The sequence below is a fragment of the Panthera tigris genome, chromosome B4 (assembly GCF_018350195.1).
Source record: "Panthera tigris isolate Pti1 chromosome B4, P.tigris_Pti1_mat1.1, whole genome shotgun sequence".
In the NCBI taxonomy this organism is placed as follows: Eukaryota; Metazoa; Chordata; class Mammalia; order Carnivora; family Felidae; genus Panthera; species Panthera tigris.
Genome location: NC_056666.1, coordinates 31,945,342 through 31,972,905, shown reverse-complemented (window position 1 = coordinate 31,972,905; position 27,564 = coordinate 31,945,342). Strand labels below are relative to the sequence as shown.

General features: G+C 37.7%; 1 protein-coding gene across 4 annotated transcripts in view; it reads right to left on the bottom strand.

The window, feature by feature from the left end:
- CCNY (cyclin Y) overlaps positions 1 to 27,564 on the bottom strand; it is a 313,729-nt gene that overhangs the window by 22,577 nt on the left and 263,588 nt on the right. For all 4 annotated transcript variants that reach the window (XM_042991456.1, XM_042991455.1, XM_042991457.1 and 1 more), the window contains 4 exons: positions 20,115 to 20,215; positions 14,016 to 14,051; positions 10,561 to 10,618; positions 10,355 to 10,474 (listed from right to left, as the gene is read on the bottom strand). In XM_042991456.1, the coding sequence (XP_042847390.1) occupies positions 10,355 to 10,474; positions 10,561 to 10,618; positions 14,016 to 14,051; positions 20,115 to 20,215 (315 nt within the window). The remainder of the gene's footprint in view (positions 1 to 10,354; positions 10,475 to 10,560; positions 10,619 to 14,015; positions 14,052 to 20,114; positions 20,216 to 27,564) is intronic.

Genomic DNA, 27,564 nt, shown 5'->3' with positions numbered 1-27,564 from the left:
ATGGACCATACATGGAAGAACCCAAACACATAAAGCAGCTAATAACAAACATAAAGGAAGTAATCAACAGTAATAACAATAGAGGATTTTAATACCCCACTCACAGCAATTGGTAAATCATCTAAACAAAAAATCAACACGGAAACTAGCTTTAAATGCAATATTGGACCAGATGAATCTAACAGATATATTTAGAATATTCCATCCTAAAACAGCAGAATACACATTCAAGTGCACATGGAACATTCTCCTGAATAGATCATACATGAGGCCACAAAACAAGTCTCAACAAATTAAAAAAGATCAAAGTCATACATGCATCTTTTTTTTTTCTAATGTGTATTTTTGAGAGAGAGAGAGCATGAGCAGGGGAGGGGCAGAGAGAGAGGGAGACAAAGGATCTGAAGCAGGCTCCGCACCATTAAGAGCATCTTTTCTAACCACAGCATTATGAAACTAGAAATCAACGACAAGAAATGTTCTGGAAAGAATAGAAGTTAAAACAGGTTACTAGACAATGAATGGGTCAACAAAGAAATCAAAGAGGAAATTAAAAAAATACATGAAGATAAATGAATTTGAAAATACAATGATCCAAAATATCTGGGATGCAGCAAAAGTTGTTCTAAGAGGGAAGTTTATAGCAATACAAACCTACCTCAAGTAGCAAGAAAACCCTCAAATAAACAACCTAAATTTACACCTAAAGTAACTAGAAAAACAAGTACAAATAAAACCCCAAAACAATACGAAGAACTAAATAATAAAGATTAGAGTAGAAATAAATGCAATAGACACTAAAAAACAACAGAACAGATCAATGAACCTAGGAACTGGTTCTTTGAAAAGATCAACAAAATTGATATACCTTTAGCCAGATGCGCCCCTCTCCCCCCCAAAAAAAAACAGTGAGAAAGACTCATATTCAGAAATGAAAAAGGAGAAACAATAACCAACACCACAAAAATATAAAGAATTATAAGAGAATATTATGAAATATTATAAAGCTAACAAACTGGATAATGTAGAAGAAATGGATAAATTCCTAGAAATGTATAACCTCCCAAAACTGAAACAGAAAGAAGTAGAAAATTTGAACAGACTAATTATCAGCAATGAAACTGAATCAGTAATCAAAAAACTCCCAAGAAACAAAAGTTCAGGACCAGATGGCTTCACAGGTGAATTCTATCAAACATTTAGAGAAGAGTTAATATCTATTCTTCTTGAACTATTCCCCACCCCCAACAAAGAAGAAGAGGAAGAAGAAGAAGAAGAAGAAGAAGAAGAAAAAGGAAAGATTCCAAATTAATTCTATGAGACCAACATTACTCTGATTACCAAAACTAGATACAGACAACACACACAAAAAGAACTACAGGCCAGTATCTCTGATGAACACAGATGAACATAGACTCCTTAACAAAATATCAGCAAACTAAATCCAACAATACATTAAAAAAATCACTCACCACAATCAAGTGATATTTATTCCTGGGAAGCAAGGGTAGTTCAATATTTGCACATCAATCAATGTGACACATTACATTAGCAAAAGGAAGGATAAAACTTAAATGATCATTTCAAGTCATGATTAAAAACCCTCAACAAACCTCAACATAACGAAGACCATATATGAAAAACCTGCAGCTAACATCACCCTCAGCTTTTCCCCTAAGGTCAGGTACAAAACAAGGACATCATTCTCATGTTTATTCTACATAGTACTAGAAGTACTAGCCACAGCAATCAGACAACAAAAAGAAATAAAAGGCATCCAAATCAGTAAGGAAGAAGTAAAACTTACACTATTTGCAGATGACATGATACTATCTATATACAAAAAACCTCAAAGACTCCACCAAAAAACCGCTAGAACTGATAAACAAATTCAGTAAAGCCACAGGGTACAAAATCAATGTACAGAAATTTGTATTGTATTTCTACATACCAAGAAGGAACCAGCAGAAAGAGAAATTAAAAATCCCATTTACAACTGCACCAAAAATAGTAAGATACCCAGGAATAAACCTATCCAAAGAGGTAAAATACCCCTACTCTGAACACTATAAAGAAACTGAAGAAATGAAAGAAACTGAAGACGACACAAAGAAATGGGAAGACTTTCCATGCTCATGGTTGCAAGAACAAATATTGTTACATGTCTATACTATCCAAAGTAATTTACATATTTAATGCAGTCCCTATCAAAATATCAACAGCATTTTTCACAGAACTAGAACAAACAATCCTAAAATTTGTATGGAAACACAGAAGACCCCAAATAGCCAAAGCAATCGTGGAAAAGAAGAGTAAAGGTGGAGGCATCACAATTCTAGACTCCAAGTTATATTACAAAGCTGTAGTAATCAAAACAGCATGGTACTGGCACACACATACACAAAGACACATAGATCAACAGAACAGAAGACCCAGAAATAAACCCACAATTATATGGTCAATTAATCTTCAACAAAGCAGGAAAGAATATGCAGTGGGAAAAAGACAGTCTCTCCAATAAATGGTGTTAGGAAGCTGGACAACCACATGCAAAAGAATGAAACAGGGCCACTTTCTTACACCATACACAAAAATAAACTCAAAATGTATTAAAGACCTAAAACCATAAAAATCTTACAAGAGAACACAGACAGTAACTTCTTTCACATCAGGCATAGCAATTCTTTTTTTTTTTTTTTTTTTTTAAGATATGACTCCTGAGGCAAGGAAAACAAAACCAAAAATAAACTCTTGGGACTACATCAAAATAAAAAGCTTCCACACAGTAAAGGAAACTATCAACAAAACTAAAAGGCAACCTATACAATGGGAGAAAATATTTGCAAGTGGCATATCTGATAAAGGGTTAGTATCAAAAGTATATAAAGAACTTAGAAAAACTTCAAACCCAAAACCAAATACTCCAATTAAAAAATGGAGAGAAAACATGAACAGACATTTCTCCAAAAAAGACATACAGATGGCCAATAGACACATGAAAAGATGCTCATCATCACCTACCATCAGGGAAATGCAAATCAAAGCCGCATTGAGGTACCAACTTAAACCTGTCAGAATAGCTGAAATCAACAATACCGGAATCAACAGGTGTTGGCAAGGATGTAGAGAAAAAGGAACACTCATGCGCTTGTTGGTGGGAATGCAAACTGGTGCAGCCGATGTGGAAAACAGTATAGGTTCCTCAAAGTGTTAAAACTAGAAATACCCTATGATCCTGCCATCACACTACTGCATACCCAAAGCATACAAAACACTAATTCAAAGAGATACATGCGCCCCAAACTTTATTGCAGCATTATTTACAATAGCCAAATTGTGGAAGCAGCCTACTGCCCCTTGATTGATGAATGAATAAAGATGATGTCGTGTGTGTGTGTGTGTGTATGTGTGTGTGTGTGTGTGTGTGTGTGTGTGTATATATATGGCATATATATATATATATGTGTGTATTGCATGTATACATATATATATTGCATGTATATGTGTGTGTGTATACAATGAGATATTATTCAACCATAAAAAAGAATGAAATCTTGCCCTTTGCAATAACATGGATGGAGCCTAAGAGTATAATGCTAAGCAAAATAAGTCAGTCAGAAAAAGACAAATACCATATGATTCCACTCATATGTGGAATTTAAGAAACAAAACAAATGAGCAAAGGGAAAAAAGAGAGAGACAAACCAAGAAACAGACTCTTAATTATAGAGAACAAACTGATGGTTCCCACAGAGGAGGGGTGCTGGGTGAAACAGGTGATGGGGATTAAGGAGTGCACCTACCATGATGAGCACTTAATGATGTATGGAATTGCTGAATCACTATATTGTACACCTGAAACCACTATAATACTGTAAATTAATTAACTGGAATTAAAATAAAAACTTAAAAAAAAAAGAACAAGGAAAATCTGAGAAATAATTACAGACAAGAGGAGCCTAAGGAGACATGACAACTGAATGTACTGTGGTATTCTGGATGCGATCCTGGAAAAGAAAAGGGACAATGGGTAAAAACTAAGGAACTCTGAATAAAGCACGAACTTTAGTTAATAATGTTTCAGTATCAGCTCCTTAACTGGAACAAAATATCATACAAATATTAAGCCAATAATGTTTCTGGATGTTATATAATATTATAGATGTAATAAACTGGGTGTGAGATATATGGGAACTCTGTACTATCTTCACAATTTTTCTATATATCTGAAATAAAACCTTACTCAAGAAAATATATCTATAAAAATTAACATACCAAACAACATACCAAAATATATGCAATGAAGCTTAGAGGGAAATTTATTAAATTCCTATATTAAAAAAGGAGTATCTCAAATCAATAACTAACCTTCCACCATAAGCTATAATTTCTTTGGTTAACTCCCACTTGGGTATTTTAATTCTCTACCAAGTGAAATAATATACAATTGATTTCTAAATAATATCTGTAAGAAACTAGAAGAAAAAGAAGAAGAGCAAACTAAAACTAAAGCAAGCAGTAGGAAGGAATTAATATAGAGAGGAAATAAATGAAATGGAGAATAGAAAAATAGAAAATCAATAAAACTGAATGTTGGTTCTTTAGAAAGATCACTAAAGGGGCGCCTGGGTGGCTCAGTCAGTTAAGTGGCCGACTTCGGCTCAGGTCACGATCTCGCCGTCCGTGAGTTTGAGCCCCGCGTCGGGCCCTGTGCTGACAGCTCAGAGCCTGGAGCCTGTTTCAGATTCTGTGTCTCCCTCTCTCTCTACCCCTCCCCTGTTCATGCTCTGTCTCTCTCTGTCTCAAAAATAAATAAACGTTAAAAAAAAAAAATTTTTTTTTAAAAAGAAAGATCACTAAAATTGATAAACCTTTAGTCAGACCAACCAAGAAAAAAAGAAGACTGAAATTAGTAAAAGCAGAAACAAAATGAGGCATTATGACAGATTTTACATAACTAAAAAGAATTTTAAGAGAATACTATACACAACTGTTATCCAACAAATTGGATTAAGTTATGAAACAAATTCCTAGAAAGACACAAACTGACTGAAGAAGAAATAGGTTAACTGGAACAGACCTATAAGGAAAGAGATGGAATTCCTAATATAAAAACTTCCAAGAAAGAAAAATCCTGACCAATGACTTCAGTGGTGAATTCTAACAAACACTGAAATAAGAATTAATACCAAACCTCAAACTCTTCAGAAAAACAGAAGAAGGAATGCTTCCTAACTCAGGAAGTCAGTATTACACTGACTCCAAACCAAAGAGATCATAAGAAAATCAAAGAACACTATCTGCTACAAATAGAGATGAAAAAATCCTCAACAAAATACCAGCAAAGCAAATCCAGCAACACATAAAAATAATTGTATACCACAACCAAGTGGGATAATCTCTCCCAAGAATGCAAGGTTGATTTTAACATATCAATAAAGAACAAAAACCACATGATCTCAGTACATGCAGAAAAAGCATCTGACAGAATCAAATACTCTTTTAAGAAAAAAAACACTCCACAAAATTAGGAACAGAAGGGAACTTCCTCAATTTGACAAAAAGCATCTATGAAAATAACATCGTATTTAACAGAAAAAGACCGAAAGCTTTCCCTTTCCCTGTTAGGTCATGAATAAAACAAGGATGTGCACTCTCACCACTTTTATTCACAATAAGCTAGAGGTCTAGCCAAGGCAAATATGCCAGAAAAACGAATAAAAAGCATCCAGCCTAGAACAGAAGAAGTAAAGTTTGCAAATGACATGATCTTGCGTGTATAAAATTCTAAGGAATCTAATAAAACACTGTTAGAACTAAAATGAGTCCAACATTGTGGGAGGATATAAGATCAATTTACAAAATTAAATTCTATTCCTATACACTAGCAACAAACAATCTGAAAATGAAATTAAGAAAACAATTCTACTTAGGAATTGCATGAAACAGCATTAAATACCTAGGAATAAATTAAACAAAGTATAAGACTTATGTACTGAAAACTATAAAACTGGTGAATGAAACTGAAGAAAATCTAAATGAAAAGACACCCCATGTTCATGGATAGTAAGACTTGCTAGTGTTGGACTAAAATATTTCCCAAATTGATCTATGCATTCAATGCAGTCCCTGTCAAAACCCTAGATGGTTTTGTTTGTTTGTTTTGCGGAAACTTAACAAGCTAACTTTAAAATTCATATGGAAATGTAAGGGTCACAGAACAGCCCAAAAAATCTTGAAGGAGAAGTACATAGTTGGGAGAGTCTTACTTTCTGACTTCAACTACAAAGGTATGGTAATCAAGACAGTGTGGTATGGACATAAGGAAATACAGATCAATGGAATAAAACTGAAACTCCAGAAATAAACTTGCACATTTATGACTGATTTTTGACAACAGTGACAAAACAATTCAACGAGGAAAGTGGAATTCAACAAATGGCAAGGGGAAAACTAGATATCCACAGCAAAAGAATGAATTTGGACCCCTACCTCACAAAAACGAGTTAAAAATGGATCATATACCCAAATGTAAGCCTTAAAATCACGTAACTCCTAAAAGAAAATACAGGAGTAAATCATATCACCCTGAGCTCTTCAATGGTGTCTTAGATACAACACCAAAAGCACAAAAGATAAAACAAAAATATATATATAAATTGGGCTTTATGAAAATGAAAACCTATGTTGTAAATGATAGCTTTAAGAAAGTGAAATGACAACAAGAGAACAGGAGAAAATACTTGTGAATCATTACATGACAAGGGACTTGTAAGCCAGAACATATAAAGAACTTTTAGAATTCACTAATACAAAGACAATCCAATTTAAAAATGGGCAAAGAATCTGAATAGACATTTCTCCAAATGGCTTCCTCTCTCCCTCCCATAACCCATCATTGCCACTCTCTAGATAGAACCATTCTTGTAGACAACACTCAGTCAGGGGCTTGGCTGGGCAATGTCTCCAGAGCTAAAGACTTTGCCACCCTCCCTTCAGAAAGCTTACCTAAATAACGTAAGCAGTGAAACAGCAGAATAGGAGTTAAAGTTATAAAACGCCCAGGGTACGGGAAGACTACAGCAAATAGCTACTGAATGCTCCCTGTGTTTCAGGCAAAGTGTGAGGTACATCAATACCACTTTTATTTACTTCAGTAGTAGGTAGTTATTACTATACTTACTCTGACATTTAATAAATATTTATTAGGTACCTGGCTGTGTTCCAGATGCTGGTCATATTGTAGTGAACAAGAAAGACAAAAAGATTTTTTAAAAAATCTTAATCATAAAACTTACAAACAAAATAAGATAAATGAGTAAAACCTAAAGAATGTTAACTGGTGATAAGTGCTATGAAGAAAAAGAAAGCAGGAAATGATGAGAAGGGAATGTGGGGGGCGAGGAAGCAGGTTATAGAACTACCCTTTGAGCAAAGACTTGAAGAAAGGCAGGGAGGCACCACGTGCACATCCTTCAAAGAGGATTCTAGGCCCAGATGGTGTCACGTGCCCAAGTCCCAAGGCAAGTACTGGTATGTGCAGGAAAGACCAAGAGGCCCAGATGGAAGAGTGGTAGCAGCTGAGCTGAGATGAGAGGTGGCCTAATCTTGCTACAGGTCATGTAAGGGCCTTCTCTTTGTCATCCTCAGAGAAAGATGGGGAAGCACCAGAGATTTTGAGCAAAGGAAAGTACACAGTGAGAAAAACAATGGCTCAGGACAGAGCCCTGGGCCCCTTTCAAAGGAACTGAGCCAATCACTGATGAAGGCCATCAAAATTCATCCCCTCTCCAAAATCTAAACTAAACACCAGAGGTTCAATTAGCCAGTGTTGGGCCTTAAGTGAAAAAGTGACAGAGAGTCAGGGTTAGGCCAGCTACTTCCCGGCCACATCCATCTGAACAGAAGGCAGCCTGGAATTTAGTACTGGTAGACCCAAAGGGTGGAGCAGAGGCAAGAAGAGACAGCCCCAGAGAAAGGAACCTGCTGTTGATCTCATTATAGGGTGAGGACAGGCATGTATGGGACTCCTGAGCCTTCCAATAAATCTCCTGCCTTAGCCTCTTTGTGTGGGCTTCTCATCCTCATAATCAAAATCCTTGGCTTAGACAGGGAGCTATGGTTTGTTATCCAGGTACCACACAGGGGACTGAAAAGATTGTTCATGGCTCTAAGTATAACCCAGCTGCAATAAGTCCTGAGGGAAAGGATGGGCTGTATGGAGGGGCAGTTGGGCACCATAGCCTTCTACCCAACCCCAGCTTTCCACAGCTGTTGTTGAGAATATTACACAGTGCCCTTATGTGAAAACATTAGAGATCATCAAGGTGCAATATTAATTACCTCAACCTCTTTTTTAAAATGTGTCAGTATCAATAACACATATCATAGCTTTTAGAATATTCTGCAAAGCTAAAAAATATATTCAGTGATATTTAGTTATTGTTAATGAAGCTATGAAATATCTGCTTCGAGTTATAACTCCATTCTGGGTATTTGAAGGTCCTGGAAGCTCTCTTACCACAGGGAGGCTGCAGTTCTGTTCTTCGTGGGCAGCAGGACCAGAGAGAACTATTGTCCTTCCCCTACCACCCACCTCCTCCTGGGTGGCATGCCAAGATGCCAAGAGAATGCCCAGGAGAAAAGTAGAGATTAATGCATCTCTGTCAACTCTAGACTGAACCTGTTCTAAATGGCTACTTCTAATTCCAAGGGACACAAAGAAAGGAAGAATTATCATACAAGGGTCTTGCCCAGAGCATGCATCTATCTGCCTTCTGCCCACAGGTGTGCAGGCTGACTCTCAGTCACAAGAGAATCAGTCTGCAGTGCTGTGCCCACTATGTGGGACCCCAAAGCTGCTCATCTTTGAACTGTAGCTATCAAGACCCCAGTACAAGCTAATCTCCTGCTAAGCCACCAGTTTATCTATCCGGACGAGTGAAGATGTCAGTAGTTACAATTACCAATAAAAATGTACCACTCCTACAGTACTCTAAAGACATGAACTAACCAATTGTCCCCATGACCCTCTGGGGGAGAACACTTTAGATGTTCTCTCAACATCTGGGCTGAAACTGGGGAAGCGGCAGGGATTAAGATCTCAGTCCTGTGTCCTCCACAGGACACTAGCCTTCTCTTAACAATCGAGTCAGAGTCAGGCCATAATTTTCGTAGGAATTAAAGGTAAAATATGCCCACCACATTCCATCTCAGCAGCTTCAAGATAAATCTTTTTCATGGTATGAAGTTTAGTACTAATCTCATCCATGGTTTCATCTGGTTTTCCTACCCATCTTTTCTCTTCATCGCCATTTCCCTTTTCAACAATTTCAACCCTGTTTCCCTGCAGTTTGTTTTTTAAGAACTTGAAATCCTTTGGAGGAAGAAGGCTAAGCAATAAATATACTTCTCAGATATGACAGAAGAACGTAGAATCATTCTAAATCACCCAGCAATTACTTAATGAATGTCTGTTTTACCCAGTAGGTGGCAAGTTTAGTGAGAGAAAGAGTGAACAAACAAATGGATGAACAAATGAATGAATAAACAAACAGGTTTACTGTTGAATTAGCTGAAGGGCACAAAGCTCTTAGTGTGGCAGAGATACAAAAGGTCCTTGGGTGGCCTGCAAACTTTCTATTAGACAATAATCTCTTCTCAGAAACATCAGGGAATGGCATTCTGATCTTCCTCTGGTATGGCTCATTCACAGGCAGAGCTAACTTCTTATCTGAGTTGCACACAACATAAAGGTCAGTGAGAATGGGTTCCACTGTCAAATCTATTTCCCAAATGAGAGCTGACCTAAATAGCCCCTAAAGTTTTAAGAATCTAAGTAAGAATATAGATATTTATCTCTTATTTGAGTCTTAAAGTGCAGATTACCTCCAAGTTGTCTTTGAATATCTTACAGATGCATTATTATCACAAAAATCACAAAAGAGAAGACAGTAATATATAGCAGGCATTCATATAGGATGTATATGTTCTTCATCTCTAATTCATGTCATTAAAACCTTTGTAGGGAATCAACAACAGGAAATCTGGATGTTAGCAGGAAGTGAGTGGCTTTAGTTCTTATTTCTCTTTGGCCCAAGGTTTTACTTACCTGCATTTAACATTTTGACATTTACTGGCTCTGAAGGTGATTTTACCACTGACTTTAGGTGGGGACTGTGGAACAGACTTCACTCCCTCTATTGGGAGATCCATTCTCTACTCTCCCAGAAAAAAAAAAAAAAGACAATCTTGAAGGCAAAGATGTGGTTTCCCTAGGGCACCTGGTGAGATCCCCTGCTTGCACCCCACCCAGTGGACTACAGAATGGCTGTGTCATCGTGAAGGCACTCACCAGGGTGACAATGGCACATTCAGCCGTCAGCTGAGCAGCACTGAACAGTGTCCGAACAAACCGGTAAATCTGCTTCTGCTCTGGGTTGTGTTTGTCATAATCTGGTGGCACTTCGGATTTCTGGGGAAGGAAATGTTTTCAGATGACTGGCCACCCAATAAAAACAAAAGAGAAATAATTAAACAACATCAGAAGGTGGAGATTACCGAAAGAGGGTGAAGGTTTTCATCAAAAATATCTAAGAGCATCCTTCCATCTGGGTCCCTGGTAGGGAAAATAAAAGAAAATGGAGTTTACTTTCTATAAGAATGTCATTGAAAATAAAATAAAAAAAATATTTTGACTTAGTATGTTTTAAGAAACTGAAGTCAGTGTTAAATGTAGGAGATGCTATTGGCTACCCATGAGCAATAATTTTTCTTATGTACAATATTTAATCATTTTTGTTTGAGCAGTCTATGAAATAAAGGTTATGAACCACATTTAATTGAATTAACCTAAGGTAAAAAAAATCTAGATTTTCATTTTCTGAGTTTTCAAATGAACTAAATCTAAGCAAGTGATAAACTTCTTTAAACATCTTCTTTCTGAGCAAAGGCTGATGGATATGCTTAAACCATTACTATGTTGTAGTTGATAGGAAAGAAGTTCAAGGGCAAAAATGAACATTCAGTGTGTCCTAGAAACTAATTTGAAGTTTTCACAACATGCAACTTAAACACTTTGTTAATTAAGAGTTTCAAAATTTTACACTGAAAAACAAGAGGTGACATGTAGAAAAGCTTAATTCAGTAACCTATAAACCTATAAAAGAATGGCTCGTTGTTACCAGGGCCAGTAAATGCCATTTAAAGTGATGGCTTTCCCTGTAGGCACAGTGTTTTGAGCGGGGCTCTGTAGACACCAACCATACTTCACCAGCAACAGCTCTCCTTTCATCTGTTTTATGTCACTTGCCTTCGGCCTAAAAACTATTCTTTAAAAAGCAAATTTGGAAACCATTGCTTTTAGTAACATCATATAATTCCCACAGTCTGTGCTTCCAATGCTGATTAGGCTTGTGAATATCAGAAGGGTACAGACCTGTCCCTAACATATACCCTTTGTAGCAAACACTATAATTTCTGCTCTACAAATTTACTGTCTGTATAAAAACAGAAAGAAAGAGCTTAACAGAACAACTCTGTTTTCATTACTATGTTTACACAACAGAAATTATTTTTAAAGCTTTGGGCATTCATACCTGTGCTCATTTTCACTAGCCTACAGGAAGACAGGCAACAAAGATTTAGATAAGCCTAAGTAAAAGAAAGGTTCAACTAGGCAGGACCTGCTAACAGGGTCTGAAAACATAAAGACAGCTCCTTCTGGGTGCACCCAGTTACACTTCTTTTATAACGACCTGGCTAGTAAGAATCAGCTGGTCCCTCATCTCACTAACAGCCTCTGCAAGATCTTCAAGGGGCTGTGTGACAAAGCCTGGCCCTGCATCCCATTTCCTTGGGCAGTTCACTCCTGTTCAATATTTCTGATGAATGAGAGACCCTAAAAAGCTATTCAGCATTCTAGAGAAATATTCACCAGAAGTAACTTTAAAAATGAAAATATAGGATCAAAAATATAAAATGAGGAATAAGAATTTAAGCTAAAATGACTCTGGGAAAAAAACTGACTCCTCTGAGAAAATGGATTTTGCTCTCACTTTCATTGAAAGCTACGTATCCCAGCTGAGCAGCACCCTCTCAATCAAGCTACTGGATCTATCACCAGTTCCAGAGGTTAGCCCAATATGATTTATCAGGAAAAAGTCTGCATAGTCATGCCGCCTCTTTCCAAAGGCCTTCAGGTTACAATCTGTGGGCTTATCATGCCTGTTCACAAACGCTCACTTTTTTTAGTTGGATTTTCTCCACTTCTACTCACTAACTTTTGTTCCATTTTATCACCATTACCCCAGTAGATTATACGATTTAAGGTCTCAGTATATTGCTTAGGTTCAATCCCCAATTCCCCAATTTATTAGCTTTGTACTCTTAAGCAAATTATTTCTCTGTGCCTTAGTTTCTTTACTAAGATAAATGGAGATAATATCAGTATAACCTCATGGAACTGTTTTATAAACTAAATGAGATAAGCATATAAATAGCAACCAGGGTAGCCAGAGTAAATGCTTAATAAAGATGGTTCTTATTACTTTCAGTTGTGGCTACAAATTAACTTTGAGATGCACAACAGTCTAAGAACTGAGAAATCACTGACAGAGAGATGCTAATGCAAAAGTGGTTTGAGAACACATTCAAGTTTCACTAGTGGTATTATAGTGTTATGTAAGACTTAAATGTTTAAAAGTCTGAACTGTTATCTTAGAAACAGGCAGCAAGACCAAATCTGTACTTTCACTGATAAGTTATTCTGGGCAAGGTTCAAAGTTCCACTATGCTCCGTTTTCTAAGTTCTTACATCCAAAATTCTCAAGCACCAGAAAGAACTTGGGAGTCACAATTACAATACTGAGAAAGGTCACTGCAGAGAACACCTTCCCAAGTGTTTGCTTCCAGGTATTTGTGTTTTCCCATAACATTGTTCATTCATTAGATGCTCTGTCATGAAAGCTCCACTTCTCTGACTTACCACAACTCTCCAATGTCCCCTTTGTAAAGCAGACTGACGATGATGTGGCTCCCCTCACTGAGAGCCATGCTAACCATGAGGTGGCTGTGCTTGTTCCCAGAATTGGTTCACACCAGTTGTACTTGTTATATTCATGTAACATATGAAAATGTTATATATCAATCAATGAAATATGACTGCAATGAGAGTGGCTTTGTTCTTCTGAAAATAAAGAAGGAATGCTTTGGAAACACCCAATAAAAAGTTATCACTAAAAATAAATTTGTTGTAGATTATGTGTGGTCATAACCTGAAAGATTCTACACTCAAATTATTTTAGAAATGTCTTAAGTTTTGTCACTATTGACTTAAAAAAATATGGAAAGGATGAATTTCAGGTGTGGCTTATAAAATAAAGTCACTTTGGTACTCTAACCAACGCCTCAGACTCAAAGCAAAAGTTTTGACGCTGCATAAAAATATGGCAACGAATGTACTTTTTACACATTTTATGTTGAGATAAGATGTTCAAAGTAAATTTTTAGAATGATTTTCCTATGATTTCCTGTTTCAACTGACTTTAACTAAATTGTCTCCAGATTCACTTATATCAGAGAGAAGGATTCTACTACATTAAAATAGTTTATATCTAAATTTATACCATAATTTCTTCTACTGATTTAAAACTATAAGCATTTTTTTCTCATGTTGAAGTTGCACATAGTAAATTTTTAAAATAATTTTTATAAAAGAATGTTTAAACAAATTATACAGGAAATCAAGAGTGAAGAGGAAAGCTGAGCATTATCAAGATGTGTTCTGTTTTGCTGGCTTCAAACACAAACACCCATTTGGTCTCCTCTGATTGAGAAGCAGTTTGGCACTTACCTGGGAAGTTTTGGTAAATTGTACTAACTCTAGAAATTCCAAGAAAACATGACTAGAGAATATAAAGGCTGAAGCAAGTAGACATAATAGGGAAAAAAAGAGAGAAAAACATAGTAGGAGATAACGTGTAATGTTTTTAGCACAAAATTAATCATCCACATACCTGTTTTTGATGTGGTAATATATTGCGAGAGCTACACTGTAAAATAAAATGCAGGGTTCAATGTTTCATAAGCGTATCCAAAATGTTATATATTATCTAATCATAAAATATTTAAATTTAAGTAAAAGTCAAATAATCCATCTCAAAAGTCCCAATTAAAGCAGAATGCTGATCAAGAAATCTCTTTAAAAAAAAAATCATTCTTCAAAGTAAATCAATCTTGTACTCATTTCCAGCAATTATTAAATCTTTTCCAGAAACACCAAAACCTCAAGAGGTATTTAGAAACAAATTCTCTTTCTACTTGAAATTTTTAGCTTTCTTCACCTGTAAAATATAGACACTATGTAAAAACAGGTAGTGCAAATCAAGCACCTTTAGAAATTTCCAACTTATTACCTCCCAGTTTAGAAAATTTTTGGTTTATTTATAACTACCAGAAAAAAGTGAGTATCACCCACAGTGGTTTGCTGTTCTTTTCTCTTACATCAGTAACCTCTTGGCAATCCACCTAACTTATTCATTCACTTGCTAAAATAGTAATATAAATCCTATTTGTAACACTACCTTAAAATTTTTATTTAACATTTTAAAAGATCTGAATTTAATGAAGACACTCCCTTCTCCTGAATATTTTTTTTCAAATAATGCTTTTCTGATTAAAAAGGCGTTATATTCATATTGTAGAACTTCTGGGAAATATAGGAAGTGTAAAACAAAAAGAAAAAGTAAACCCTTTGCCCAAAGAAGACTACTTGAGATATGCAGATATCTATTTCTGTCTCTCAATTATATGTGTAAATAGGTTTACATCCTACTTTTGTCCTCATTAATATTTTTCTTACCATTAAAGTACGCTTTAAAAACAGGACTTTAAATGGCTGATTATATTCCATTTATATAGTTACTGAATAATTTATTAACTATCCCCCTACTATTGAACATTTAAGTTGGTTCTAATATTTCGTAATTATAATTACCACCATACTGATATTTTCAGAGACAAGTATTTGTGCAACCTATGACTATATTATTTCCATAAGAAAACATTCTGTAATGGGAATTACTCAATCTAGAGTCGTTAATAATTGAAGGCTCTCCACATAAACTGACAAGTATTTTTGCAGAAAAAAAAAATGTACCAGTGTATTTCCCCATCAGTGTCTGTTTTAACCTTATACTTGCTGACACTCACCTTGAATATTCTGAAAAAATGTTCTCCAACGTAAAGTGTACTTGTTTTCAATTTGGGTTCTCTGATCACCTATGAAGTTGGTGGGGTTATTCATGTTAACTGGCCACTTTTTTTTTTAATTTCCTTTTTTGTAAGCTGTCAAGATCATTCCATTACTTTTTGTTTTACTTTAAAATTTATTGAGGAAACCAAAATTTATTTTTTAAGCTTCTAAGAATATCACTAACTGACTGCATCAGATTGTGTTCTGGGTACTTGGAGCACAGAAACTGCCATCCAGGCACAACACGGAGGTAGAGGGCTCAGTCCTAAACACAGCTGACTCAGCGTTGGATTCCAAATAGCTCAGTGGCTTACCTATGACTTCCTATGACAATAGACAAGAAATCTCTAGTCTTCCAAATGTCTCTCCAGACCTATTCCTTCAAAATGATTTTTGAAAAACATTATTCAGATAAATGTTAAAAGTCCTCATGAGCAAATGGCAATATATTCTCTTTCTCCTAACATATTCAAGAGCATCTAAGCTAATGAAGGAATTGTAACTTGGGTGAAAGGACTTCAGAATCAAATAATAATAATAATAATAATAATAATAATAATAATAATAATACTGTTTTCAAGCATACATTAACAGCCTTGATATGAAAAGCAGCAGATGTTATTGACTCTATTTCACAAATGAGAAAAATTCAGGTTCAGATACTGGATACCAGGATTTCTGACTAGTATAATGATTTTGTGCCCTTTAGTTCTAACACGTTGCCTCTAGGGAAAAGGATGAAATTATCATTTAATTCGTTTAACAGTCATACTGTGTGACTGCTTTCTAATCTAATGTCAGATTTAGATTGACGTTTCATATGATTGGGTTTGGTGCAGTGACTAGTTTAGTCACTTTGATTGCTTGAAAAAGATAATGGTTCTTGCCTCCTCTGTGTGGAGTGTGACATAGGAAAAATATCCCCGGACTAAGTCAGAATAAGCTGAGTTTAAAACCTGGATCCTTCATTTATTACAGTTCATTCATCTCTCAGAGCCTACATTTCCTCATCTATAAAATTAGGACAATTCAACCTACGTCACAGAGATGTTATTATAACCAAATGAAATATACAAAAGGATTATTTCAAATACAAAAATCCAAAACAAAAGACATTATTATCATGGTTACTCCCCTATCAATAATTTCATCTCAAGCATCTCATAATTTGCTTCTGCAAACTGAGTTAAAATCTTCAGGGCCCCAAGGTCACTATCTTCCAAATCTCCTGAGCCGACTGCAAGACTGGACATTATCATGACCTTAGGCCTCCATGAAAAATAGAGCCACACTGTAGGACAAATTCCACCTGAGGTTATATCCCCAAAATTAAGAAAACCAAGCTCAGAATTCACATACAGTACAGGTCCATAGGCCAGTTTAGTCAGTCATCTTGGAAGAAGTGATTGCTGGGGGCAAAGGGCAGTCAGTGGAAAACTGCATCAGTCCCACGCTTTAGGCTTCAGAGACCTACTCAGTTCTGATACGTACTCAGAAAATGGTGAGGTCTCACCAAAGATGGGCTAGACCCAAACCAGAAGTACGTTTGGATCAAAGGGTTTGCTCAACTGCTTTTGCCACATAGCTTGGAATAAAGAAATACTATTTTCTTGACCAAGAAAGCAAAACAGATTTGTGACTGTTGGCCCTGTACTTGTAGGAGCCTAGAGCTAATACAGCAAAGCATGTGACAAGCCTAAAACCTTTGAAGACCAAGAGGTGGTGGGTTCTGCCAGCGCTGAGGAGCTCCCACCTGCTCCCCACCCTTTCCTTTAATGCCCCCGTAGGGGATTCTGGCTGGGGGGCGGGAGGGGAGACAGAGGTCAGCTGCAGAGGTGTGTGTGTCGGGGGGGGGGGATGGCTAGCAAACTCTAAATTCAATACCACAGCTGTTGGCATTTAGGGGAAAAATGGGAAAATTCAAATTGTCAAAACAGAAATCGTGCCTATGAAAAGAATGAGCACAGAATGCTCCCACTTTTACACTTCAACTTTCCATTCAGAACAGCACTCACCCCTCCATGCACTCCTCAACTAGAATTTGTAAATACATGTGTTCATTTTGGCAGCCCACAACTTGAAGAAGGGGTTTCTCTTAAAACTTAGGTTAGAAATCGATGTTTAGAATTCAAAGGATTTTCTCAAAGAAACAAGGTCATACTTGGTTTTCAGCCCAAAGATACTCACTGTGTCCATAACGAAGCTCAACTGTATTAATGGTTTTGGTATTTTTAATGTCTGGGGGGAAGGGACCAAGAAGAGGCCTTGGATTTAGGTAAAGCAGAAAAAGCAGAAAAGGGGAAATAGGGGTTTCATTTTGATAGGTGCAGGATAAGTTTAAGGCACAATTTTAGAACAGGAGGGCATTCAGATTTAGCTTCTTCCTACCCTGCTTTTTTGACTCTTCTCTCCCTTCCGAGTATCCCTTTCTCCTTACACCTTCAAAGACCCTGGCTGGAACTCACCCAGGCCTGCTAACACCCTGAAATATTTTTTTACTTTTTACCTCCTTGATTATAACCCAGCCAAGAGTGAGATGGAAGCATTTATAGGGAAGATTCTGATCGACCTACTTCAGTTAGGGACCACCCTGCTCTGAGGTCCAAAATACAAACTTTGTTGTTGTTTTTAAAAAAAAATTTTTTTTAACGTTTATTTATTTTTGAGACAGAGAGAGACAGAGCATGAACAGGGGAGGGTCAGAGAGAGAGGGAGACACAGAATCCGAAACAGGCTCCAGGCTCTGAGCTGTCAGCACAGAGCCCGACGCGGGGTTCGAACTCACGGACCATGAGATCATGACCTGAGCCAAAGTTGGACACTTAACTGACTGAGCCACCCAGGCGCCCCCAAAATACAAACTTTGAAAAAAAGGGGGGGCACTTTTTAAAATAAATGAACTACTGACTGAAGAACTTTCACATTTAGCTAGTGCAAAGGAAATGTCATTTGGATCAGGGAAGTCATAGTATTCACACTGAATGTTTTGTTTCAACAGTCCACTATTTAACTGGGCCAGCTTTTCAGCTCTTTTTCCTCCATTTATTAGTCTATAATTTAGAAGTTTCAAGGAACTTTGGTGGGGGGACAGGAGAGGAACTGTTTACTTACATCAGGAGTTCTCAACCTTGGCTACCTACTACAATCTCCTAGGGAGGGTATTAAAAATCCAGATACCAGAACTGTATGGCGAGACATTAAACTGCTGATATCAACATGTTTTTCAGCTCCCAGGTGACTCCAGGATGTAACCAGGGGTTGGAACCACTGATTTGCACAGCAGCACATTTGTAACTTGGGTGACACTGACATATCAAAGTGCTACCCAGTTTTCCCACTAGGCTCCTAACTGTCTATGTCACAAGCAGTGGCAATTTTAAGTTACCCAAGGGTAAAGTGTTGAGCAACTGAGTCGGATCCATTTGTAAATTCCAAAAGCTCTTGTTGGCCCTGAAAGTAAAGGTGCCCTCTGCTCCACTTGGCCTCCCTTCCTGTCGAAGAGGATCCCAGGATTAAAGAGAAGTTAGCAGCTTCTGTTCTGGGCTCTCTGGAACTTGTGCAGATGCCAAGAGCCACATGGTACATAGATCTTCAGGGCTTTCCACTCCTCTCCACAACCACGAGTGATTTACTCCAGAAAATACTTCCAAGAGATACTGTACTTCCTATGTCCTGGCAGTAAGCCATGGCACAAAGGCAGGAAGTGGCTTAGTGAAGGCCACACACTGTGGAGCTCTGACACGCATACCTCTTCCCAGCTGCAATCATGGACTGTGAGTTTATGCCCACTTGTCATTTATCAGGTTCTTAAAAGCCAAGGTAATAAGGGAAGAAGCTACATTTCTACTTAGATCTTAGAAAACATGCAACCTTTCAGGAGAGAAGGCAGCTTGCCTTGAAGTGGTTCTATCTTCCACCTCTCCCTCCCAGCTGGAGTGGATGCTGTCCACAGAAGACTGCTACAGTCAACACTACCTGACTGAGGCTGTGATTTATTGTCACATATTGATCACACTCAGAGTAGGGCTTCTAAGTCTGAAAATGTAAGCCACTGAAATAATACTTCTTATTTAGGAATTAAAACACATCATACACTAAACTGGACTGTTGTTAAATGTGTAATTTCTGAAGCACATATAGAAATAAAATATCCCAGGTTTTTGGCAGTTGAACTGATGACCACAGACCTCAGCACATCCGGTTTTCTGTGATCTCTGTCAAAGGTCTTGATTATCACAATGCTAATGGAAACATAAAAGAAAAAACAGTGTTCCTTTCCTCTTATCTTCCATTTTAAAATTAGGAAACTGAACCCCAAAAGGGAAAGGATTTTATCCAAAGACTCCCCTTCCTCCCTTAAACCCCACTTTAAAACAAGGCTACAAAGAGAAGGGTTTTACTAAACCCTCCCTGTTGGTGAGAGACTCAATATCAGAACTCAGATCTCTTGACTCTGGGCAAATACACTTTCACTACCAGGCCTGCTTTCTACTGTAGCCTCAAGTCTTAAAGGGGACCACAGAAGCCCCGCTTTATTTCAAAGGTAAAATATTAGCAGAGTTACTCCAGGATGGCTTTAATAAAAAGTGGGAAGGTAGGAGGTATACACAGAAATCAAATACATGCTTTCACCTATATTTGAAATAATTTTTAAATTTGCTCTTTTATGTAAATGGTAATGTGCACAAATATTTTGAACACCCCACATTTTAACTACCAAAGTTACTTTTTAAACAGATTTCCTCAATAGTCAATGGCTTTCTCCAGCCCAATCTTACCACTCTCAGACCCCACAACCAACCAGTTAGCTATCAGGTTAAGTAGAAAAAGCATTCAGTTAAGCAAAACTGTGTATACCCACCATTTAATTGTATACTTGAGGTTTGGTTGACTGACTGTGCTATCATCTAGGAAAATAGTGGAGCAGGAGCTGTATTTCCTCGCTATTTGTCCTGGAGGATGCTAGAAAACAATGGCAACAAAGAAGGAAAATTAAATGGAGCTCAAAATTCTTCCAAGAAACATCATCACCTTAAACTTGATAGCAGACCACAGAAAAAAAAGTCTTAGCAATAAACATTAATACTACCAGCAAGAACAGTACAAAAATACTTTCTTCCTACAATGAAACTCCTTGTTCTTCCACATGTACAAGTCACCAAAAGCACTGTTAGCCGCCTTCAGTGGGAGTACAGTATTCTCTTGCAATCAAGCATCAAAGAGTGTGTTAGAGAGTCCATAAACATCACCTGCCCTGGGGCCTGTGTAAAAAAAGAAACACACTAATCTTTACATCAGTGAAAGCCTCTAATTAAGGCAACATCCCGGTTTTATGCATCAAGATCAAGGCAAGAGACAATTGTACCCATTTTCTCTATTCTTGAGGTACAGCTGATTTGGAGGCCATGGAAAATGCAACCAATGTAAATTTAGATCTTCTGGTTAATCTGCTTGAATATCAGGAAATGAAGTTATAAAGAATAAAGTATTCTTTTTTTAGGGGCAAAAGATATTTTAAAGGGGACGGTTTCTGATACTTTGGAATATACAACCAATTGATGACCTTCAGGTGGTTCCTATTCAGTCTTATGACTGATTCTTTCACAAATGTATAAAATATGAGCTCTTTGAAGAACTTCAGAATGAGAACTACTTCTGAAAGGTATTAGTAAAGAAAACAGATTTTTATCATATACTGATGACATCTAATTGAATACTAGGTAGATTTTTGGCAATATGATTAGTAGACATTACTCCAGATAATTCTTGTTCAAAAGCAAGTAAGGGGAACAAAAAATCAAATCACCCAAACAAGTTCCCATTTGCCTGGTGCTATGTTGACAGTCCAAGTGGCATTTCCAGCAACCAATACAAATAAGCCCTCAGGGATAATAAAATTGTCTGCCTCAACTGCCAAACTGCAACAAAGTCCTCAGTGACCACACTTTACAAGGAAGGCTTAAAGGTAATCAGAAACCAAATGCTCTATTCCACACTTTAAAATTTACTTTTAATAAGGTTTTCTTTGCAATAAAATTATGAAAATATGCAATAGCCTAAGAAATACAAAAACGATGATATAAATAGAATCTCCCCTCTAAACTATAAATGGTAATAGTCACTATTTGAAGTATCCAGTTCCCTCAATCACAGCTAGAGGGCACCGCACTACTGAAACATTATAAGCCTCCCTAGCACTGGTTTTATATAAATAGCATCTGGGTCAGAAGGAAATAACCAAAGTCAGGAAATTCAGTTCTTGGGCTTTCCTTCTTAAGTTCACACTGTTCTGTGCCTGTGTAAGGAAATGGCACAAAGAAAACTTGCAAAGATCAAGTTACAATTAGAATGTCAATTTTAAAATGGCATTTTCACATCCAACAAGTTAATCACAACATTCTCATTAAGACAATCCAAAGGCACTAAAAATTCTTTTTCTCTTCTTAAGCTCTTATAGCAATCATATTTAAGTCACACAAGACACACTATTAAACTCAGAACGTAATATAGCTATTTACGGTCTTGTGAAATTTTCCTCATGGGTGCAAAATCTACCACAAACAATAATCTCAACAGATATTATGTTTAACACCAAAATTCAGTAATTAATTGATGTATTAATGAATTTTCAGAGATAACAGGGTAATTTTAGGTATAATTCCAAACATGAAGCAAAAGGACAATAATAACTTATTTTTTGAGTAGTTTCAACTATTCCCTCTGACATAAATTTCACAAGATTAAAATGTGAGGGGAATTGCATGAGCATCAGAGTCGATGAGAGGAGATGAGAGATGCACTCAGGTGAACACAATCTCCCTCATAGTCTAAGAAACCCCTTTCCACGAGCCCACGGGCAGGCACACACACCCCAGGGCACACACAGTCTCTAACAGTCAGGGTTAACTCGAGACCAGCACCACAGAGCACAGCCTCCTAGCACTCAGGGTTGGTGTGCCAAAGTCCTCAATTTGCCAGGGGAACATCAACCAAGCGTTCAAACTACATCACAATTTCCAAATTGAAAATAAATCCTAGGTATTAAGTTATAAAGATTTTTAGTTGCAGGGTGCCTCATCACTCTAAAATATCATTTGGGTGTTAAGTCACTTGTTGACTGTCAGGACTACAAGATTCAGAAAATGCAAACTTCTCTGGATCTGAAATTCACATCACTAAAAAGCTGAAATAATTAGAAGCCTGTAGAAGAAAAGCTCTTGCCTCTGGGGTTGCTTTCCTGCTTTGGTTTCTGTTTTGAACTGTTCTGTGTAGCAGAGGGAAGAGACCAGCCCGGGCATCAGCACCTTCTGACATGCAGCACCACTACTGTGTGCGTCCTGCAACACGGACAGTTTGACCTCTGCAATGCCTCTGAAGCATCGGAGACCCATGGACATTCACAGAAAACTGTGTTCTAGTTTGTTAAATATTTTTCATAAGCACAGAGTGCAGTCTTAGTATTACATAACATAATATAAAGTTAACATTAATTTATTTGTCCCATGATTCTAAAAAGTCAGTATGCTTGTAGACGTGTATGTTTGGCACATATAAGCTCTTCCCCTTAGGTTCTAGTCCTGCCTCATAAATCCTATGGCCATGGTGCACTGGAGAGCAGCAGGTGAAAGGACAGGTAGGTGCTAGGGTCACAACCCCAGGTGTGACCCTGACATGGCCATACTAACTCTGTGAGCCAGGCAAGTTGCTTAGCCTCCCTCTCTGTGCCTCCTTGTCCCTGTCTGTAAAACAGAGATGAAGATAACAGACGCTACCTTACAGGTCATTATGAGGAGTAGATGAGTTAGTATTTGTAAAGTGCTTAGAGCAGGGCCAGCACATAGTACTCGTTAAATAAAAAGTACATTAAACATGTCAAAGAAAGCGATAGGAATGCTTTTTATGCTAATGTCTGTTAACATATTAGAATACTAGAAGTATATAGAAGAAAATGACAAATACAGTGTTTTACTAGAGAAGGAAGGGCATAGCATTATAGTTAGCTGGCTTAGAAAGACAGTACCAAGAATGACAGCTGTCTTGGTGAGAGATCAGATATTATAATGCCAACCATAAACTGCTTGGAAGGGGAGCAGAGAACAGTCCAGTTAGCAAGAAGCCGATTATGGATTTTAAGGAAATAAGTTTTAAACTACTGTTCAAAGTATTTTGAGAAATAAAAGTTACTGTCTTTGAAATAGTGTGTATTTTACAAATTAAGTACTAAATATGCAGAATAAAAGTTTAGAATGGAAAGAAGAACATCTAGTCCACCTATTCACACCAATAACCTATTACTTCTACCAAGATCCACTAACACACAATTGCTGGACTGTATATTTAAGAGGATTTTATTGAAGACTTATCATGTGTGCCAAATAATGAGATTATCCTTTTCTGTAACTCCAATCAGATGTCTGTCAGATACAAAGATATATACACACACGTGCACGTGCACACACACACAATCTAAATGCAGGACAAAGAGAAATGGGGGTCCAGAGATAAGATCTCCACTGGACCCTCCACAACGACCAGAAATTCTTCTCCCAACTATTTCAACCCCCCCTCACCACCTTCTCAGATCCTCTGCTGCCTCACCCTGAGCTCCTGTCCACAGGCAGCACGCATCTCAGAAAACTGAGAGGCCATCAGGCAAACACCCACTCACCTTACTGCTTCTTCTTCCCTGGAAAATGAACCTATAGTACTGCCTCACTCACCTCCAGTGAAAGACCTAATACCCTCCAGGCTGGGGCTAGTGAATGACTCAGCTTCTTCAACTTTTCTAAAAGTTGGCTCACACTCCACACATAATACCCATTCACAAAGAACTCCAAGCTCTACCACAATGAGTACTTTCCATCCCAAGCTCCCTCCTAGCCTCCTTTTATCCTTCTGGCTACTCAGTCCCCTTTTGTGGACTCAGCTTCTCTCAATTCAGTGGAAGGTGACTGTCTTTTAGCCTCCCTGTGTTCTTTCCCCCCAAGGGGGTCCTGCTCTATTCCTGTTAGTTCAACTTCCTCCTGCTCTCCTTTGAGCCCCAAATCTCTCCTCTCTGGCCCAGCCTCTCTCCTGAGCTTTCCACATAAATGTTCCTCGTAGGCACCTCAAATGGCAAATTAATCTCTTCTTCCAGTCAATTATGATGACTTAAAACCAGAAATCTACAAAATATTCAGGAATATTTTGTCTTTCCTTTGGTATCTTTGCAAAAAGTACTATTGATTCTACTTCCAAACTATATTTCAAAAGAATTTTCCTCTACATCTTTCCAGCCACTAACCGGCGTATGAATGGCTTCCATTATTTCTCACCTTTATTACTGCAAAAACCATCCTGCCTCTAGGTTCATTTCTCTCCAAACCAGTATTCCTCTGATGCTACTGTGATCTTTTTACAAAGCAAATCAGATCATGTCACCTCCTTGCTTAAATGATTCAGAGGTTCTCCACTGTAGGAAGAGGACATTTATCATCTCTTCATCTTCCCAGGTCACCACTCACTTCTTCCTTGCATGTACACTACACTTAGGCATAATTAAACGATGACAATAACAACAACAACTTTTATTTAATGGCCATGAAATAAAAGCCAACAGTATTCTGGATACTTTACATGTATTCATTTACAGCTCACAAACCCCTAGCAAGACAGGCAGAATTCTCATTTTACAGATAAATCAAAGGAAGTCAGAGAAATTAAGTCATGTTTCCAAGGTCAAATCTAAGATACCAGAATTCAAAGCCACATTTAGAGCCACATCTGACTCCAAAGTCCATGCGTTCCTACCAAGAGCAGAAAGGAGAGTGCCATTTATTAACAACTTGGCAAACAGGAGCTCATGGCAAGGGCTCATGGCACTGGACAGTGAAATAATAACATGTTCAGGACATACTGTGGTGTAGCAGTGGTTGGCAGAAAGGGGCCAAAGTCCTGGCTCTCCTGCAGTCCTGCTAGGAATTAGCTTGATGTGGATGAGACACTCCAGGACAGGTGAAGCAAGATTATTGTCGGAGTTTGAAAGCCTAGAGTTCAGGATGTAGCTCTGCCACTGATTGGCTGTGTAAACTTGGGCAAGTTGGTTACATAGGATGATGACTCGTTGGGGACAGTCCTAGTTTGCCCCTGTTGTCCCCGAGTAACCAATAAAAGCACCCCCTTTCACATTCAGTAGAGTCCCAGTTTGGGCAATAAGTTATAAGGTCACCATATGCTTCAATGTCTTCATCTGTGAAATACGGGGAGCAGAACCCACCCCTCATCATGGTACTGTGAGGGCTCTACCAGGACAATATGCAGAATGCTTAGCACATGGACATGATCAATGAATATTATGAAGTCACGTAATAACACTTCCTTAATCTCTGTGCTTTAACTTCCCATTTTCAGTGGCTGGACAAAACTGACCTTCTTGGGGTTTTGTTAAGGGTCAAAAAAAAAAGCATTAAAAAATATGAGGTAGTATTAGCAGGGGAAAAAAGTTGGAAAAGTTTGGGAAAAAAATGATATAAAAATGAAAGTTCCCTCATTTTTTTTTAATCCTAAGGAGGGCAAACCATGACCTTGATTGAGAAGGTTAGATTCTCAAAGCACAGAGAAATGAAATTTGCACCATTATTCCTTTATTAAGAATTAACTGAAGGCCTAATGTGTGCAAACATGTGTAGGAAGAGCACAGGAGCACTGGACAAAGAGACAGGTGGCCACTGCCACCACCTGCCACCACCTGAACACTCACGGTGTGCAGATAGTCTGACAAAATCATGAAGGCAGAGTGTGATAGTTTCCTCACTGGGTTAAGAAAGTATCATTACCCAAGTCACAGCCAATACAGAGTGGATACAAGGACATTCTGTACAATTCCCAAGTTCATATAAACTCAGGGCACTTATCCAAGAGCACAGAAGCACTCACAGCCAAGAACAGGGCTGCGACAGAGAACTCCACCAGCCCTTCCAATACCACCACAGGCCTCAGACACAATGACAAAAGAAGAAAACAAACAAAACAAAGACCCCTCATTTCTGATCTCAAGGTAGTAACAAACTAATATTCCATGGGGGAAAAAAAAGGGGAGACTGAACAGCTTTTGGCAGGATCAATTTTTATAGCAGGGAAAGACGATAAGTTCTGAAAGACTAAAAGATGAGAAGAAAAAGCAAACAACCATGGAATTAAGAACAGAAGCAGACAAAATCATTAATTTATGAAAGCAGAAAATAAACCAACATTGGATCTCAAGAACAAAAACTGGGCAAATGCCAACACTGAGGTCAAATTTTGCTCTATTGTGAGTCATGCATGCTGTCACCACAAAATAATTACATTCATAATGTACTTTACTCCCAGGTCAAATCTCGGCTTTATTATGGCTCAGTGTACTGCCTCTACAATGGGAAGTACTTTTTCTCATTAAAATTCTGGCGCTGTGAGGCAAAATGCAGAACTATAATCCTTTAGGCTTGGCATCATCTGACGTAGAGGGGTTCCCTGATAGCACTGAGGGCCATGCAGGGGCCCCTTGCTCCCTCAGGAGGCTTCTGCACACCAACAAGCACAGGGTTTACTTACTGCTGCAGCCACAAAAAAAACAGAGGTTCATTTTCCAACTAATATTTTTCTGTTACTTAATTTCTTAAATGCAATGGCATATATAGTCCAGGCTGTACTTTTTGGGGCAGGGTGGGGTGGGAAACAAGCATATTCCAGAATATTGGGGGTAAGTAGGGTGGATGTTCATCCAATGTAGGTCTTAAAATGTAAGAATATACATTTACCTCAGAATGTAAGAAATTCAAGTTTCTTTCCTGTTTGGTTTGAGCTTGCTCTTCTACATAATTAGAAAACTGTCGCAGAAGTGCAAATATGCACAACGCAACTGTTTAAGGGTCCACACATATCCTATCTCCATTGCCATTCATAACTATCTTGGGAAACAATTCTGGGAGACAAGCGATATCATTCCTCTTTATGGGTGACAGAAGCAAAGCATTTCCCCAAGTCAGACAGGAACTAGGCATCACAAAGCATATCAGAACAATCAGAATTCAGGCCACTTGACTCCTAATAAAGTCTTCTTGCTACACCAAGTTGTTCTTAAGCAACATCCCTTCAGAATTCTCAATGAAAGCAGCTATACTGCTAAAAACATTTCTGGCTTCAGAAGGTCATTTCTTCTTTTAGGAAAAATTTAAAAAATAAAAGTTGTAACCTGAAGAAACAAATAGCTTATTGTTGATCAGAGTTTAAAACTGAATCCATAAGGCCACAAATACAACATTAAAAATCAAAGACCAGCTACTCTGAAATGT